Source organism: Delphinapterus leucas, chromosome 10 (genome assembly GCF_059928025.1).
Source record: "Delphinapterus leucas isolate spDelLeu-1000000601 "Yukka" chromosome 10, BTC_Dleu_Yukka2, whole genome shotgun sequence".
Classification (NCBI taxonomy): Eukaryota; Metazoa; Chordata; class Mammalia; order Artiodactyla; family Monodontidae; genus Delphinapterus; species Delphinapterus leucas.
In genome coordinates, this window is record NC_143138.1 from 56,405,789 (window position 1) to 56,420,051 (window position 14,263).

General features: G+C 39.7%; 1 protein-coding gene across 11 annotated transcripts in view; it reads left to right on the forward strand.

Moving 5' to 3' along the window:
* The window catches only part of GOLGA4 (golgin A4), a 124,402-nt gene that overhangs the window by 74,993 nt on the left and 35,146 nt on the right, over positions 1-14,263 (forward strand). For all 11 annotated transcript variants that reach the window (XR_016394679.1, XR_016394678.1, XR_016394682.1 and 8 more), the window contains 4 exons: positions 1,156-5,381; positions 5,943-6,064; positions 6,466-6,596; positions 12,863-12,976. Coding sequence is in view for 5 of the 11 variants with exons in the window: in XM_089919020.1 (XP_089775146.1) it covers positions 1,156-5,381; positions 5,943-6,064; positions 6,466-6,596; positions 12,863-12,976 (4,593 nt within the window). In the remaining 6 variants the exon portion in view is untranslated. The remainder of the gene's footprint in view (positions 1-1,155; positions 5,382-5,942; positions 6,065-6,465; positions 6,597-12,862; positions 12,977-14,263) is intronic.

The following is a 14,263-nucleotide window of genomic DNA, read 5'->3' on the forward strand; positions in this document are numbered from 1 at the left end:
TCTGTCCTTCCCCTGAACAGTGTATGAAATGTTCGACCTATTTTGAATAAACTGACTGATGTTATTTAGACTTTTTAGCCTTTTTGCTCTGATTTAGACAGTGACACAGTCACACTTCTTACCCCAATTTCTATAAGGGATTTGTTTTTTTTTGTGGTACATGGACCTTTCACCGCTGCGGCCTCTCCCGCTGCGGAGCACAGGCTCCGGACGCGCTGGCTCAGCAGCCGTGGCTCACAGGCCCAGCCGCTCCGCGGCACGTGGGATCTTCCCGGACCAGGGCACGGACCAGTGTCCCCTGCATCGGCAGACGGACTCTCAACCACTGCGCCACCAGGGAAGCCCTCTTACCCCTATTTCTAAACTGTATTTTATTTTCCCACTTCCAACATTTCTGTAAGGTGGCATGGTAGAGAGGAATGGGTACTCAGGAGGCCTAGATCTTTCACTTACTAGCTTTGTGAATTAATTATACCTTAATTTCCTTACCTGTCACCTGAAGAGATTGATATTTGGTAATTTCTTAAGACCTTTCCAGCTTTGACATTCCTTGGCTCTGTCTTACATTCCTTACAATGCCTTGACATTCCTTAGCTCTTTTCTTTTCAGTCAAGATTGATATTTTCATGAGATGATCATTTTACTATTACTTTTTGTAAATTACTTTGGTAAAATTTGTGTAAGGTCCTTCTTTTTGAAAAATATCTTCTAAGTAATAATTTTTGGGGTAAGAGCCAGATACGTTATTTTTCTTCCAGAATTAAGTTATGAAAGTAATAGAATACTATTATAGGCCTTTTAACAAAACAGAAAAAAATACTCATCTTTCTACCAGCAGTTACTATTATCTACGTTATGATTTATTTCTTTTTCACTATCCATTCAGAATATTCTTGAAAAAACAGGTAGTTGAAATAGTTACCCAAATAGGTAGAAAGAATCTGGAATTTTGAGTTGTGTAAAAAATAGAATCTTTTCTTTATTATATGATTCGTTTAGGAATTGAGCACAGATTCTTTGTCCTTTCTAGAGTTTGGTAAGATATGTAAAGTTGTTTATCTAAATTTTAATCTTTAAGTAGGTGTAGACATCATGTTATATATATCATTGCTAACAAATGTACTTTAATAAAAAGACATCTGTTTTCATTAACAGAGAATTCTTGAATTAGAAAGTTCTTTGGAAAAATGCTTGCAAGAGAATAAAAATCAATCAGAAGATTTAACTATTCATTTGGAAGCTGAAAAAAATAAGCACAATAAAGAAATTACAGTCATGGTTGAAAAACACAAGACAGAATTGGAAAGTCTGCAGCATCAGCAGGATAACCTTTGGACTGAAAAACTCCAAGTCTTAAAGCAACAGCATCAGACTGAAATGGAAAAACTTAGAGAAAAGTGTGAACAAGAAAAAGTAACACTGTTGAATGACAGAGAGGTTCTCTTTCAGGCCCACATAGAAGAGATGAATGAAAAGACTTTAGAAAAGCTTGATGTGAAGCAAACAGAATTGGAATCACTATCGTCTGAACTGTCAGAAGTATTAAAAGCCCGTGACAAGTTAGAAGAAGAACTTTCTGTACTAAAGGATCAAGCAGATAGAGTGAAGCGGGAATTAGAGGCCAAGCTGGATGAACAGAAAAGTCATCACCAGCAACAGGTTGACAGCATCATTAAAGAACAAGAGATGTCTATCCAGAGAACTGAGAAGGCATTAAAAGATGAAATTAACCAACTTGGGCTTCTTCTGAAAGAAAAGGACAAGCATTTAAAAGAGCATCAGGCTCATGTGGAGAGTTTAGAGGCAGATGTTAAAAGGTCTGAAGGGGAACTCCAGCAGGCGTCTGCTAAGCTGGAGCTCTTTCAGTCACTGCAGAGCACCATGCATGAGCAGGTAGAAACATATGAGGAGCAGTTGGCCCAGTTGCAGCAGAAGTTGTTGGATTCGGAAACAGAAAGAATTCTTCTTACCAAACAGGTAGCTGAAGTTGTCACTCAAAAGAAAGATGTTTGTGCTGAGTTAGATGCTCACAAAATCAAGGTACAGGACTTAATGCAGCAACTTGAAAAACAGAATAGTGAAATGGAAGAAAAAGTAAAATCTTTAACCCAACGCTATGAGTCCCAACTTAAAGATAATATAGAGCAGGAACAGACAAAGCAACTCTTAATGGAAAAGGAAAATGTAATTTTACAAATGAGAGAAGGACAGAGCAAAGAAATTGAAATACTCAAACAGAAATTATCAGCCAAGGAGGACAGTATTCATGTTTTGCAAGAGGAGTATGAAACCAAATTTAAAAGTCAAGAGAAAAAGATAGAAAAAATTAAGCAGAAAGCAAAGGAGATGCAAGAAACGTTAAAGAAGAAACTGTTGGATCAGGAAGCCAAACTTAAGAAAGAGCTCGAAAATACTGCTCTGGAGCTCAGTCAGAAAGAAAAACAGTTCAATGCCAAAATTTTGGAAATGGCACAGGCTAACTCAGCTGGAATCAGTGATGCAGTGTCAAGATTGGAGACAAACCAAAAGGAGCAAATAGAAAGTCTTACTGAGGTGCACAGGAGAGAACTCAATGATGTCATAGCAGTCTGGGAGCAGAAACTTAACCAGCGAGCTGAAGAACTTCAGGAAAAACATGAAATCCAGTTACAGGAAAAAGAACAAGAGGTAGCAGAACTGAAGCAAAAGATCCTCATATTTGGGTGTGAAAAAGAAGAGATGAACAAGGAAATGGCATGGCTGAAGGAAGAGGGTGCTAAGCAGGATACAGTGTTGAAGGAATTACAGGAACAGTTAAACCAGAAGGCTGCTCACATGGTTTCTGCCTCACAGAATGAAGCTAAACTGCAAGCTGAACTTGAAAAGCTGGAGGTTGACCTGAATCACTCTCAGAAGGAAAATACTTTTCTTCAAGAGCATGTAGTTGAACTGAAGATGCTGGCAGAAAAAGATAAGCTTAAGGTCTCTGAGTTGACTGAGAAGCTGAAAACCACAGATGAAGAATTCCAGAGTTTGAAATCTTCACATGACAGAAATAAGAAAAGCCTAGAAGACAAAAGCTTAGAATTCAAAAAACTGTCCGAGGAGCTAGCAGTTCAGCTGGACATTTACTCCAAGAAAGCGGAAGCCTTATTACAAGCTAAAACAAGTGAGCTCATCAACATTAGTAGCAGTAAAATTAATGCCGTTCTCTCTAGAGTCTCCCATTGTCAACACCACACAACTAAAGTTAAGGAGGCACTACTAAGCAAAACTTGCAAAGTTTCTGAATTAGAAGCACAACTGAGACAGCTAATAGCAGAGCAGTACACACTAAATAGTTCTTTACAACATGCTGCACATCAGTTGGAAGAAAAAGAAAGTCAGATTAAGAGCATGAAGGCCGATATTGAAGGTCTTGTGACAGAAAAAGAAGCCTTACAGAAGGAAGGAGGAAATCAGCAACAGGCTGCCTCAGAAAAGGAGTCTTGCATCACTCAGTTGAAGAAGGAGTTATCAGAAAACATCAACGCTGTCACTTCGATGAAAGAAGAGCTTAAAGAAAAAAAAGCCGAGATCAGTAGTCTTAATAAACAGCTAACTGATATGAGTGCTCAACTTCAGAATAGCATCAGCCTAACTGAAAACAAAGCAGCCATTTCATCACTAAGTAAGCAACATGATGAAGCGCAACAGGAATTGCTGGATCAGGTGCGAGATTTATCTTTGAAAGTTGAAACTCTGAGTAAGGAGAAAACTTCTGCTCTTGAACAGGCCAACAAATTCTCAGAATGGAAGAAGAAAGCACAGTCAAGATTTACACAATATCAAAATACTAGTAAAGAATTGCAGATGCAGCTTGAGTTAAAAACAAAGGAAACCAGTGAAAAGGATGAGCAGATAACTTTATTGAAGGAGGACCTTGATCAGCAAAAGAAGAGATTTGAATATTTAAAGGGAGAAGTGGAAGATAAGAAGAGCAAGATGGAGAAAAAGGAACGTAATTTACAGACTGAGTTAAAAACTCAAACAGCAAGGATTGTGGAATTAGAGGAGCATGTTACTCAGAAAGCAATTGAAATTGAGTCCTTAAATGAAGTTCTTAAAAATTACAATCAACAAAAGGATATCGAACGGAAAGAAATGATTCAGAAACTTCAACACATTCAAGAGTTAGGAGAAGAAAAGGACAACAGGGTTAAAGAGGCTGAAGGAAAAGTCTTAAGCCTTGAAAAGCAAGCATCTTCCATGAAATCTGAACTTGAATCTACGAAGAAAGAATTGGAACATGTGAATTCAATTGTGAAAAGCAAAGAAGAGGAGTTAAAGGCATTGGAAGATAGACTTGAGTTAGAAAGTGCTGCAAAATTAGGGGAACTGAAGAAAAAAGCTGAACAAAAAATTGCTGCCATCAAGAAGCAGTTGTTATCTCAAATGGAAGAGAAAGAACAGCAGTATAGAAGAGACAGAGAAAGCCATCTGAGTGAACTAAATACAAAATTGCAGGAAAGAGAGAAAGAAATTCATGTCTTGGAAGAAAAACTTAAGTCGGTGGGCAGTTCACCACAATCAGAAACATCAGTTGCACCCAGATCGGCAGAAAATGAGGCAGCATGTACTGAGCAAGAAGAAGCAGAATCCCAAGGCTGTGTGCAGAAGGCATGTGAAGAAAAAATCCGTGTTTTACAAAGAAATTTAATTGAAAAGGAAAAGCTATTGCAGAGGCTAGAGCAGGAAAAAGAAGGCACAATTTCTTCTCATTCTGAAATGCAGTGCAAATACCAGGAGCTCTTAATAAAGATAGAACAGGCTGAAGCAAAGCAACACGAGGATCAAGTGATGATAAAGCATCTTCAAGAAGAACTTGAAGAAAAAACCAAATACTCCTTGTTAGTATCCCATCATGTGGAAGAAGAGGGAGGTAAAAATAACATAGGGGCAAAGCAGAACTTGGAGAATGTGGTTGATGGTGTCCAGAAAGCCCTCCAGGAGAAGGATTTGACCTGTCAGATCTTGGAGCAAAAGATAAAAGAGCTGGATTCCTGCTTATTGAGAGAGAGGGAAGGACATAGAGTTGAAATTGAAGCGTTGACCTCAAAACTTGAAAGATTACAGGCTCTACAACAACAGATGGATGGAAAAAGTAAACCCATGGAAGTTTTGGAAGAAAGTGCTGAAGAAAAGTCCAAATCTCATGTGGTCCAACCCAGCTTGCTTAGTAACACGGAGGCTGAGCACAATGACCTGGAGTTTAAATTGGCAGGGACAGAGCAGGAGAAGCAGAAGCTGAGCCAGGAGGTGGTTAAACTGCAGAAAGATCTTCGAATGTTGCGGAAGGAACATCAGCAAGAACTGGATATCATAAAGAAAGAGTATGAACAAGAAATGGAAGAAAAAATCAAGTAAGTTTTTTTCAGTATGAATATTTTTAAGGCAATCCTCCTTAATGAAATCTCTCTTTTTTGTGTCTAATACAGTTAAGTTTCACAACCTAAATTTGTTAGTATCGAACATAAATATAATAAGTTAAATACCGAAGAGAACTAAAAACAATTTAAGGCAAGAGGCAGTGTTATTCCATGTCAGTTTAAGGGGAAAAAACCCTTTTCTTGCCTATGAGATCATGGTTATTAGGTACATATCCCAGTAATTATTTTTAAAATCATTTTTGTATTTTTATTATATAATATAGATGTGTATGTTGAAGAATTTTAAGTCGAAAGTAAAAATTCTCAAATCATCAGGACCATTCCCTAGAGTTAATCATAGTTTACTTACCCTTCCAGAAGTTTTCTGTGCCTGGAGACGCACACGCACACGCACATGCATGTGGATGCACATTCCCTTAAAAATGGTTGATATTGCTGAGGTCATACTATATACACTGTTGTGAAGACCAGGTAACTCTTTACAGCTTGTTTGTTGTATGACAGCAGTTAGCTCTTCATATTTTTGGTACTCAGACAGGAGCAGGAAGATCTTGAGTTGAAGCACAATTCCACACTAAAACAGCTGGTGAGGGAGTTTCATACACAGCTGGCACAAAAGGAACAGGAGCTGGAAATGACCATAAAAGATACCATTGGTAAGTAAACTTTTAAATTCAATTAAAAAACAAATCAGACTCAGCAGAGACTATTTATAATTTAAGTTTATTCTTTTCATACTGTGCTAAGTGCTTAAAGTAATTATAAACTGGAGAAAAAAATGATTCTTGCCCAAGAAAGTTCTCTGATGGGAAACTGTGCTGCCTGAAAGTGGCTTGCCTGTCAGAGGGGAGGAGCAGGTGGAAGAACCTGAAAGCATTACCTGATTAATTACCTAATGAAGACACTTCTGCTCCGTGAGAAGGGTACATTTGGTCAATTTGATCAATTGATTTTAGTCAAATTTAATTTGGAACAAGGGTTCTTACAGAAATTGGGGTACAGATACTAACTCTTACCTAATATGTTTTCTTGTATGTGTCCATTTTTTATTTATTAGATAAAGCCCAGGAAGTGGAGGCTGAACTTTTGGAAAGCCATCAAGAGGAGACAAATCGGTTATATAAAAAAATTGTAGAGAAAGAAGATGATCTAAAACGAACAGCCAAAAGATATGAAGAAATCCTTGATGTACCTTATTTTCTCTCTTGAAAATTAGCTGTAATAGATTTCATGGTAGTGCTAAAGAAGATAGGCTGTCAGATTTCCTGTTTTTTCTAGTGTAGAAGGTTTTTTTTTGGGGGGGGAGTCAATATTATTCAAATTAGTATTTCTCTACTGTTTGCAGATTTATAAGGAGTCTAACTGATTTCTGCTAGGATTGTAATTTTCTGATCAGTTTCTGCTAACCAGGCATATAGGCCACTTGAAGCAACAGTGAGTTAGTAGGGGGAAGAATGGATTCTCTTCTATGTCTTTCTCCCAAATTCAGACCAAATTGTGAGAGCACCAGACTAAGAATTGAGAGCTTGTGCTTGGGACAGGTAGTGTATGTATGAGCTTTAGCTGGGAACTTTCCAGGAGGGCCAGTTAACTTTATTTAATCCCTACCCAATTTGCATAGGTTTTGTTGCTCTGAAGGGAGAAAAAAAGATAGAAAAAAAAAAAAAGGAATACATCAGCCAAATCTTTTATATGTAGTTTGGAGGCTAAATTCAATGTACTTATTCTTCTAGTGGTGGATTAGTATTGTCATTTTTGCGTATGAAGATAAGCCATGAATGGTAGTGAGTATTTGGACTGCAGAACATTTTTGAATGTAAAGCAGTGTAAATTATTCTTTGCTGGATTGCAGATTCTTTTTTTTTTTTTTTTTTTTTTTTAATATATTTATTTATTTATTTTTGGCTGAGTTGGGTCTTCGTTGCTGCGCGCAGGCTTTCTCTAGTTGCGGCGAGCAGGGGCTACTCTTCATTGCAGTGTGCAGGCTTCTCATTGCGGTGGCTTCTCTTGTTGCAGAGCACGGGCTCTAGGCGCTCGGGCTTCAGTAGTTGTGGCATGTGGACTTGAGTAGTTGTGGCTCGTGGGCTCTAGAGCGCAGGCTCAGTAGTTGTGGCGCATGGGCTTAGTTGCTCCGCGGCATGTGGGATCCTCCCGGACCAGGGCTCAAACCCGTGTCCCCTGCACTGGCAGGCGGATTCTTAACCACTGCACCACCAGGGAAGCCCAGCAGATTCCTTAGTTACTGCAAGCCTTATTTCACTATGTGCTAAAAACCATTTGATGATTAGGAATGCATAAATTAGAGAATCATGCCTCAGCTGACTATGGCAGCAGTAGAACTCTGAGCCAGGAACAGATTCTAGTAGTAATTATTTTATTTTATTTTTTAAAGTTTTATTTATTTTTGGCTGCACTGGGTCTTCGTTGCTGTGTGCAGGCTTCCTCTAGTTACGGTGAGCGGGGGCTACTCTTCATTGCGGTGCGTGGGCTGTTCTTCGTCGCAGTGCATGGGCTTCTCATTGTGGTGGCTTCTCTTGTGGCAGAGCACAGGTTCTAGGTGCAGGGGCTTCAGTAGTTGTGGCATGCAGGCTCTAGAGCACAGGCTCAGTAGTTGTGGCACACGGATTTAGTTGCTCCGTGGCATGTGGGATCTTCCTGGACCAGGGCTTGAACCCATGTCCCCTGCATTGGCAGGCGGATTCTTAACCACTGCAACACCAGGGGAGTCCCAATTATTGTAAATGTATTTGAAAAAGCTGAAATTACATGATACATGAATATAAATGTTACCTTCGTGTAATTTTTGAGCTTTAGACCTCACTGTGAAAGAAAATTTGAATGATTTCACATTTTCCTATACTTACCTAGGGTATATTATGTGAAGCTTTAAAAATTACTGTTGTTTCTTGAATGCTTAGAGAATGTTGGGATTGGAAGATACATTACAGCTAGTTTAGGTTCATCTTCTATTTTTGTGCTTTTTTGTGTGTGGCAGAAGCAGGAGAGTGAGTGCAGCATAGTCAAATGATTTCCCTAAAACTACACGTGGCGAGTGGTAGAGCACTGATTCTTCATTAGCTTCATATATTTTATAAAGGCTTCTCCCTAAGGAACGAACTTGGATAGTTAAGTCAGGGAGCTTCATTCGCAGGGGATAAACTGTGTCACGGCTGTAGTGTTCCCTTTTGTGAACTACTTCTGTCTCTGAATGTGTGTGTATGGGGGTGTGGAGGTAGCACACAGTACACTTTCCAAGGTCACAACAGGCCTCTGTAGGTGGAGGGGTGAGTGAACAGGGAGACAGGTAGCAGTTAATCTCTGGTATCGTTCCTCCTGGAAGATCTGCTGTTTATTAGAAAATAAATGGTCCTCCCAGCTTCAGGCTTGGAGTAAGTAGAGCAAGTGGGCAGGAAGTGGAGGGTGGGCCAGAGGACTCAGGTGGACTCTTCCCCAGGCCCCTTCCTGCGCCTTAGACCAGCACTGCCCATTAGAAATACAATGCAAGCCACAAACGGGATTTAAAATTTTCTGGTATTCACATTAAAAAAAAAAAAAAAGAATCAGCTGACTTTAATTTTGGTAATAATGTTAGCTGACCCGTTACATCCAAGACATTATCACTGCAAGATGTAGTCAATATAAAAATGATATATGTATTAATTCCCTGAGATTCAGTGTGCTTCCACGTTGGCAGCCCATCTCAGTTTGGATTAGTCACATTTCAAGTGCTTATAGCCAGAGTACAGGGTGGCCAGTGATTAAATCAGCAGTCCCCATCCAAATACATACTCTGTCTTGAAGAGTTTTTTTTAAAACAGCATATATTGCTAAAAGCGATATTACCAATTCTAGGTAAACACCATATTGCTTTGATTCTGAGACATATTCTCTTACCATTCTCCAATTTAAAGTTTTCCAGAATTGGAGTTTTATATGGATTTGTATGTATTATGTATTCCTTTTTTTTCCCTCTGAAAAAGCTGTTATCAGATTGATGATTTGTCTTAATGATGACATTGTAGAATGCTATATTTTTCTCATCCATTAAAATAATTCCATGATTTGTTGATAGCACAGTGGAGCACAGAGACATTTTCATTTTCTTGCTTTCACTGTCTTAGCTCACATTCTTACCGTTGCTTGGAGGAAACTGAGAGCTTTGTCATCCTAGATTCACGCCTCCCATCTTCCTCAGCCCCTCACACATCCACATCCACACATTTTTTAGGACATGAAATCTGCTTATCTTCCCTGATTTCCTAGGCAGGGAAGTCACCTTTCTCCCTTTAATTGTGGATCTCCAGCACATTCTCCAACATGTAACAGACTCTCAGCTGTAGTGTTTCGTTGACTCCCATTGCCTGTTCCTCTCCTCTTAACTCCACTGCTTCTGCCATGGTCTAGGCTGCCGTGTTCCATTTGGTCTGGCCTACTGTATTAATTTCCTGCCTGGTCTCCTTGCTCTTGTTTTTTTTCCCCGTAAAGTATTCGTCTCTTCCTGTCAGAGTTATTGTCTATCTGGAAACAAAAGGGGATCATATCCCTTCCCCTGAACACCTGCAGTGGCTTCCTTGTCCTGGTGACCCCATCCTCCGGGTCAGTCTGTGGTCTAGCTGAGCTCAGCTTTAGCTCCTTCTTCGCTGTATTTCACCTCTGCTCACGCTTTTCCTGGTGCTTCAAGAGTACATTCTCACACTTCATGAGCTAGTGCAGCTGTTGTCATCTCTTTTGGCAGTTTTCTTTAAAAGTTTTAAATTTATCTTGTATTCAGAAAAAAAATATTTGAATCAAATGTATTCCATGGTTTAAAGATCAAAATAATATTAAAAAAAAGGTATACTTGGAGAATGGTCTATCATGAGAATTGCATCCAAACTTTTCTCTGTATTCTACACCCTGTTCCCCTTCTCCCTCCACAGGTAACCATTAGTTTCTTATGTAATAATATTCCTGTGTTTCCTTATGCAAACAGAAACAAAAATGAAATATATTCTTGTTTTTTCCCTGTCCTACCCCAGAGTTAGCTTTTTGAATATGCTTTTCTGCATCATATTGTTTTCACTTAGTTTTTTTGAAACCCCTTAAAATAGAATTAATCGCACCTGTCTTCCTTTGGTACTTTATTACTTCACTTACGACATGTTACTTTTGTCATACATACATATGTGTGTAAGAATGTATTAATGTATCTGTCCCCTCCTCTAGACTATTAGCATCTTGTAGGCAGGGATCTTGCTGTTAATCTCTAGTCTTGAGGACCTAGCCAAATGCTTGGCACACACTAGACACTTGGTAAGATTTTTTTTTTTTTTTTGCGGTATGCGGGCCTCTCACTGTTGTGGCCTCTCCTGTTGCGGAGCACAGGCTCCGGACACGCAGGCTCAGCGGCCATGGCTCACGTGCCCAGCCGCTCCGCGGCATGTGGGATCCTCCCAGACCGGGGCACGAACCCGTGTTTCCTGCATCGGCAGGTGGACTCTCAACTACTGCACCACCAGGGAAGCCCGACACTTGGTAAATTTGAAGGAAGTGACACCTGGTAGGGCAAAGGGAGCATTCATTCGGGGAGAGTGGCTGGTGACATCTGAAAGGAGTTGAGTCTCACAAGTAAGGGAGCTGACTGCCTTCGTCCCAACCTCAGAGCAGTCTCACTGGGAGGGAGTAGCTCTTACAGCTACATTAGATATAAAACTGGTTTCTTTTTGACATTTACTGTATTTTAGTGATTTGGTTTTGGCATAATAGTCTTTAAAACATAATTTCCATGTATGTGCATAAATATTCAGTTTAGTTTTTCTTAACTGTTTTTACTTCAGAGCAAGCAGTATTGCTTTCTTTCCCCCTTCAAGAAGACAGAAAGCTTTTACAAAGGAAATTATAGAACTGTTTCTTAAATTAGAAACAACACGTCAAGGATTCTTTTCCAATTTTTAGCGGGCTTGCTTTCTAGTGGTATCTCCCAGCTGCCAAAGGCAGTGTCAGACATAGCTGATTGTCATATCAGAATCTGGACCTAACTGAATAAGTAGCTGTAAGAGGTGATCCTTTCAAACAAGACTAGACCACATTGACACAGACATCCACACAGGATATGTGATGGTAGAATAAAAACAGTAAGTAAACCAGGATTGCAGGCAGTTACAGATTTACAGTAGTTTCTGATCAGTGGTGTTTTAGGGGTGGAGGCTGGGTTAGAGTGCCTTGGGCAGATGTTGAAGGAGGCTATTTACAAGATACCCCTGCTTTGCTTATGTTGAGAGAAGGGGTTCGTTCTTTTTTAGTTGGTCTAAGTTTCATGACAAGTGGTATTTAAAGTTAGATTTTCGAGGTGTCTTGTGGTTTGTTGCTTTATTTTGTGCCTTGGGGCCTGTTTTTGTTTTTGAGAATGATGTTTCTTGGCTCTTAAATCAGATAGCTGCTTGTGGCTGTTTTCCTGTTTAGTCTCTTACTCAGCAAGCACTTGTCCTGTCTTCATTACTCAAATCTGATCAATATTCCAATGTCAAATATTCTTTTAGCACAAAGGTTGTGCTAAAAGGTTATTGCAAGATTTATAAGAGCAAGGAGAGGTCTGGACTGCTTTGTACAACAAATGATGGCAATTATCAAGACAAATGAAAAAATTTAAGGGTGGGCAACAGCCTTTTACCAGGGCAGTCAGAACAGAAGAGAGAATGATTTGTATGCCAAATTTTACAAAAAGGATTTTTGAACCAGTAAATCATGTATTACTTTTGCAGCCTTGTCTGTTTTCTACAAAGTTCAGGGCAAATGGATACATTACGTTAGTTACCAATACATTGGACAGTAATTTTTTTTCAAAAATAGATTTTAGTTGAACATTTTACTCCAAAGAACTGCTGGTATGGTTTGCAGGTAGATGTGAAGGGAACGTACAGGTTTGCTAACTAGGGCAAAGAACCATCTTGATTTGTGCAGCCCTTCCCAAGGGGCTGAGAAAAAACCTCCACAACTTCTTGTGCTCAGTAAGTTGCCAGCTGGTTGAGCAGTGCTGTGCATAAAACTAGTTTATATTGGATATTTTCTAGAAATCAAATCCTAGTGTAGAAAAGGCCAAAGTCTTAAAACAGAGATTCTGTTTTACAGTTCTGTCACAACGCTGTTATACACCTAAGTGTTGCTTGAACCTTGGAACCCTAGTTTAAGGGGAAAGAAACAGCTTGATGAGCTTTATGGGGTGGGGGCAGGAGGACTGAGGGTGGGAAAAGTCATCCTAGGAAGAGTGAGCAGCTTTTAAAAGGGCTTGGAGTTAAAAGTGGGGCGTGAAGGAAGGTGTTTAGAGCACAGTAATGAATTACAGTAAAAACAGTGGTTTGTGTTTCCAAAAATGTGTAGGTGTTGGTTTCTCCTACAAAGGTAGTTTTCTCTAGATCATGTTGCCTCTTTACTGCATTCTTTTTGATATGTTTGTTAATATTTTTTTTATTCTAAAGGCTCGTGAAGAAGAAATGACTGCAAAAGTAATAGATCTACAGACTCAACTTGAGGAGCTGCAGAAGAAATACCAGCAAAGGCTAGAGCAGGAGGAGAACCCTGGCAATGATAAAGTGAGGGGAACTGGACTTGGCTCCATTCGTTCCTTGAAAACATTGTCGTTTTCACTGGCTCGCCTACTAACATACCTACCTACCTCATCTAATCCTAACAAAAGACTTTCAAGAGGGAGATTCCTGCCTCTCTTTTATAGACAGTGAAACTGAGGTTCAAAGAGGTTAAATAAAATGTTGAAGCTCACACAATAAATATTCTATGGGGAATATAAAACCAATCTTCCAGACTTCAGAGCCTAGGGTGTTTCTGTGATACCTGTGCTTCTCAGTCCTTCCTGTGGAAAGAACAGCAGAGGAGAGTTAACCTCATAGCCCTGGGGCAGAGCCAAAAATGGTCCATAGAAAGTATGATAATTTTAGATTTTTATATTTTGTGCTAAGAATTCATATAAATTTTACATTCTCTATAACAGCAGTCCCCAACCTTTTTGGCACCAGGGACTGGTTTTGTGGAAGACAATTTTTCCACGGACCAGGGGGTGGGGTGGGGGGAGGATGGTTCAGGCGGTAATGTGAGCAATGGGGAGCGGCAGATGAAGCTTTGCTTGCTCACCTCCTGCTGTGAGGCCTGGTTCCTAAGAGGCTGTGGACCGGTCCACAGCCCGGGGGTTGGGGACCCCTGCTCTATAATATATCTTTATTTGTAGTTACATAAAAATGTTTTTAGTTGTATACCTTTGAGAAAAACAATGTCTCCTTTTCTCCTTTGTTAACAGACCAGTTGTAGATGCAATGGGATTATTTTGGAAAATTGCACTGAATTCGAAGAGATCTGGCACTCCATATCCAGGCTTTTTTTTTTCTTTCTTTCTTTTTTTTAATAATCCCAATCTTTAAGTAAAACTGATGCTATGAAAGGCCATGTTTACCTTGTGGCTTCTTGTCCTGCTGGGCACCCCAACAAGTGCACACCCGCAGGGCTTGTGGGCCCCCATTCAAGAATCCGGGCAGTGTACCGTTGTACATCTAAAATGTTCTCGCTCATTCCAGTATGGTCTTCATAGCTCTGTCATAAGGGTCTTGGGAAAGGTGGACACATTCATGGCTTCATCCTTTAGTTATAGAGGATTCATTACAGAAGTCAGTGACCAGAAAGCAATTTTATAGACAACCAATTACATGGATCACTTTTCCAAAATGGAGAGAAGAGGACTTTATAAAAGGCTTTGCTATGCTGTGCTGCTTGGTACATATATCTTGATTATTAGCAACGAGCAAAGCTGAGTAGACTCTTTCTCTCTTTCTTTACTAGCTACTAAGTTAGTTCTATTATTTTAGGTGGGT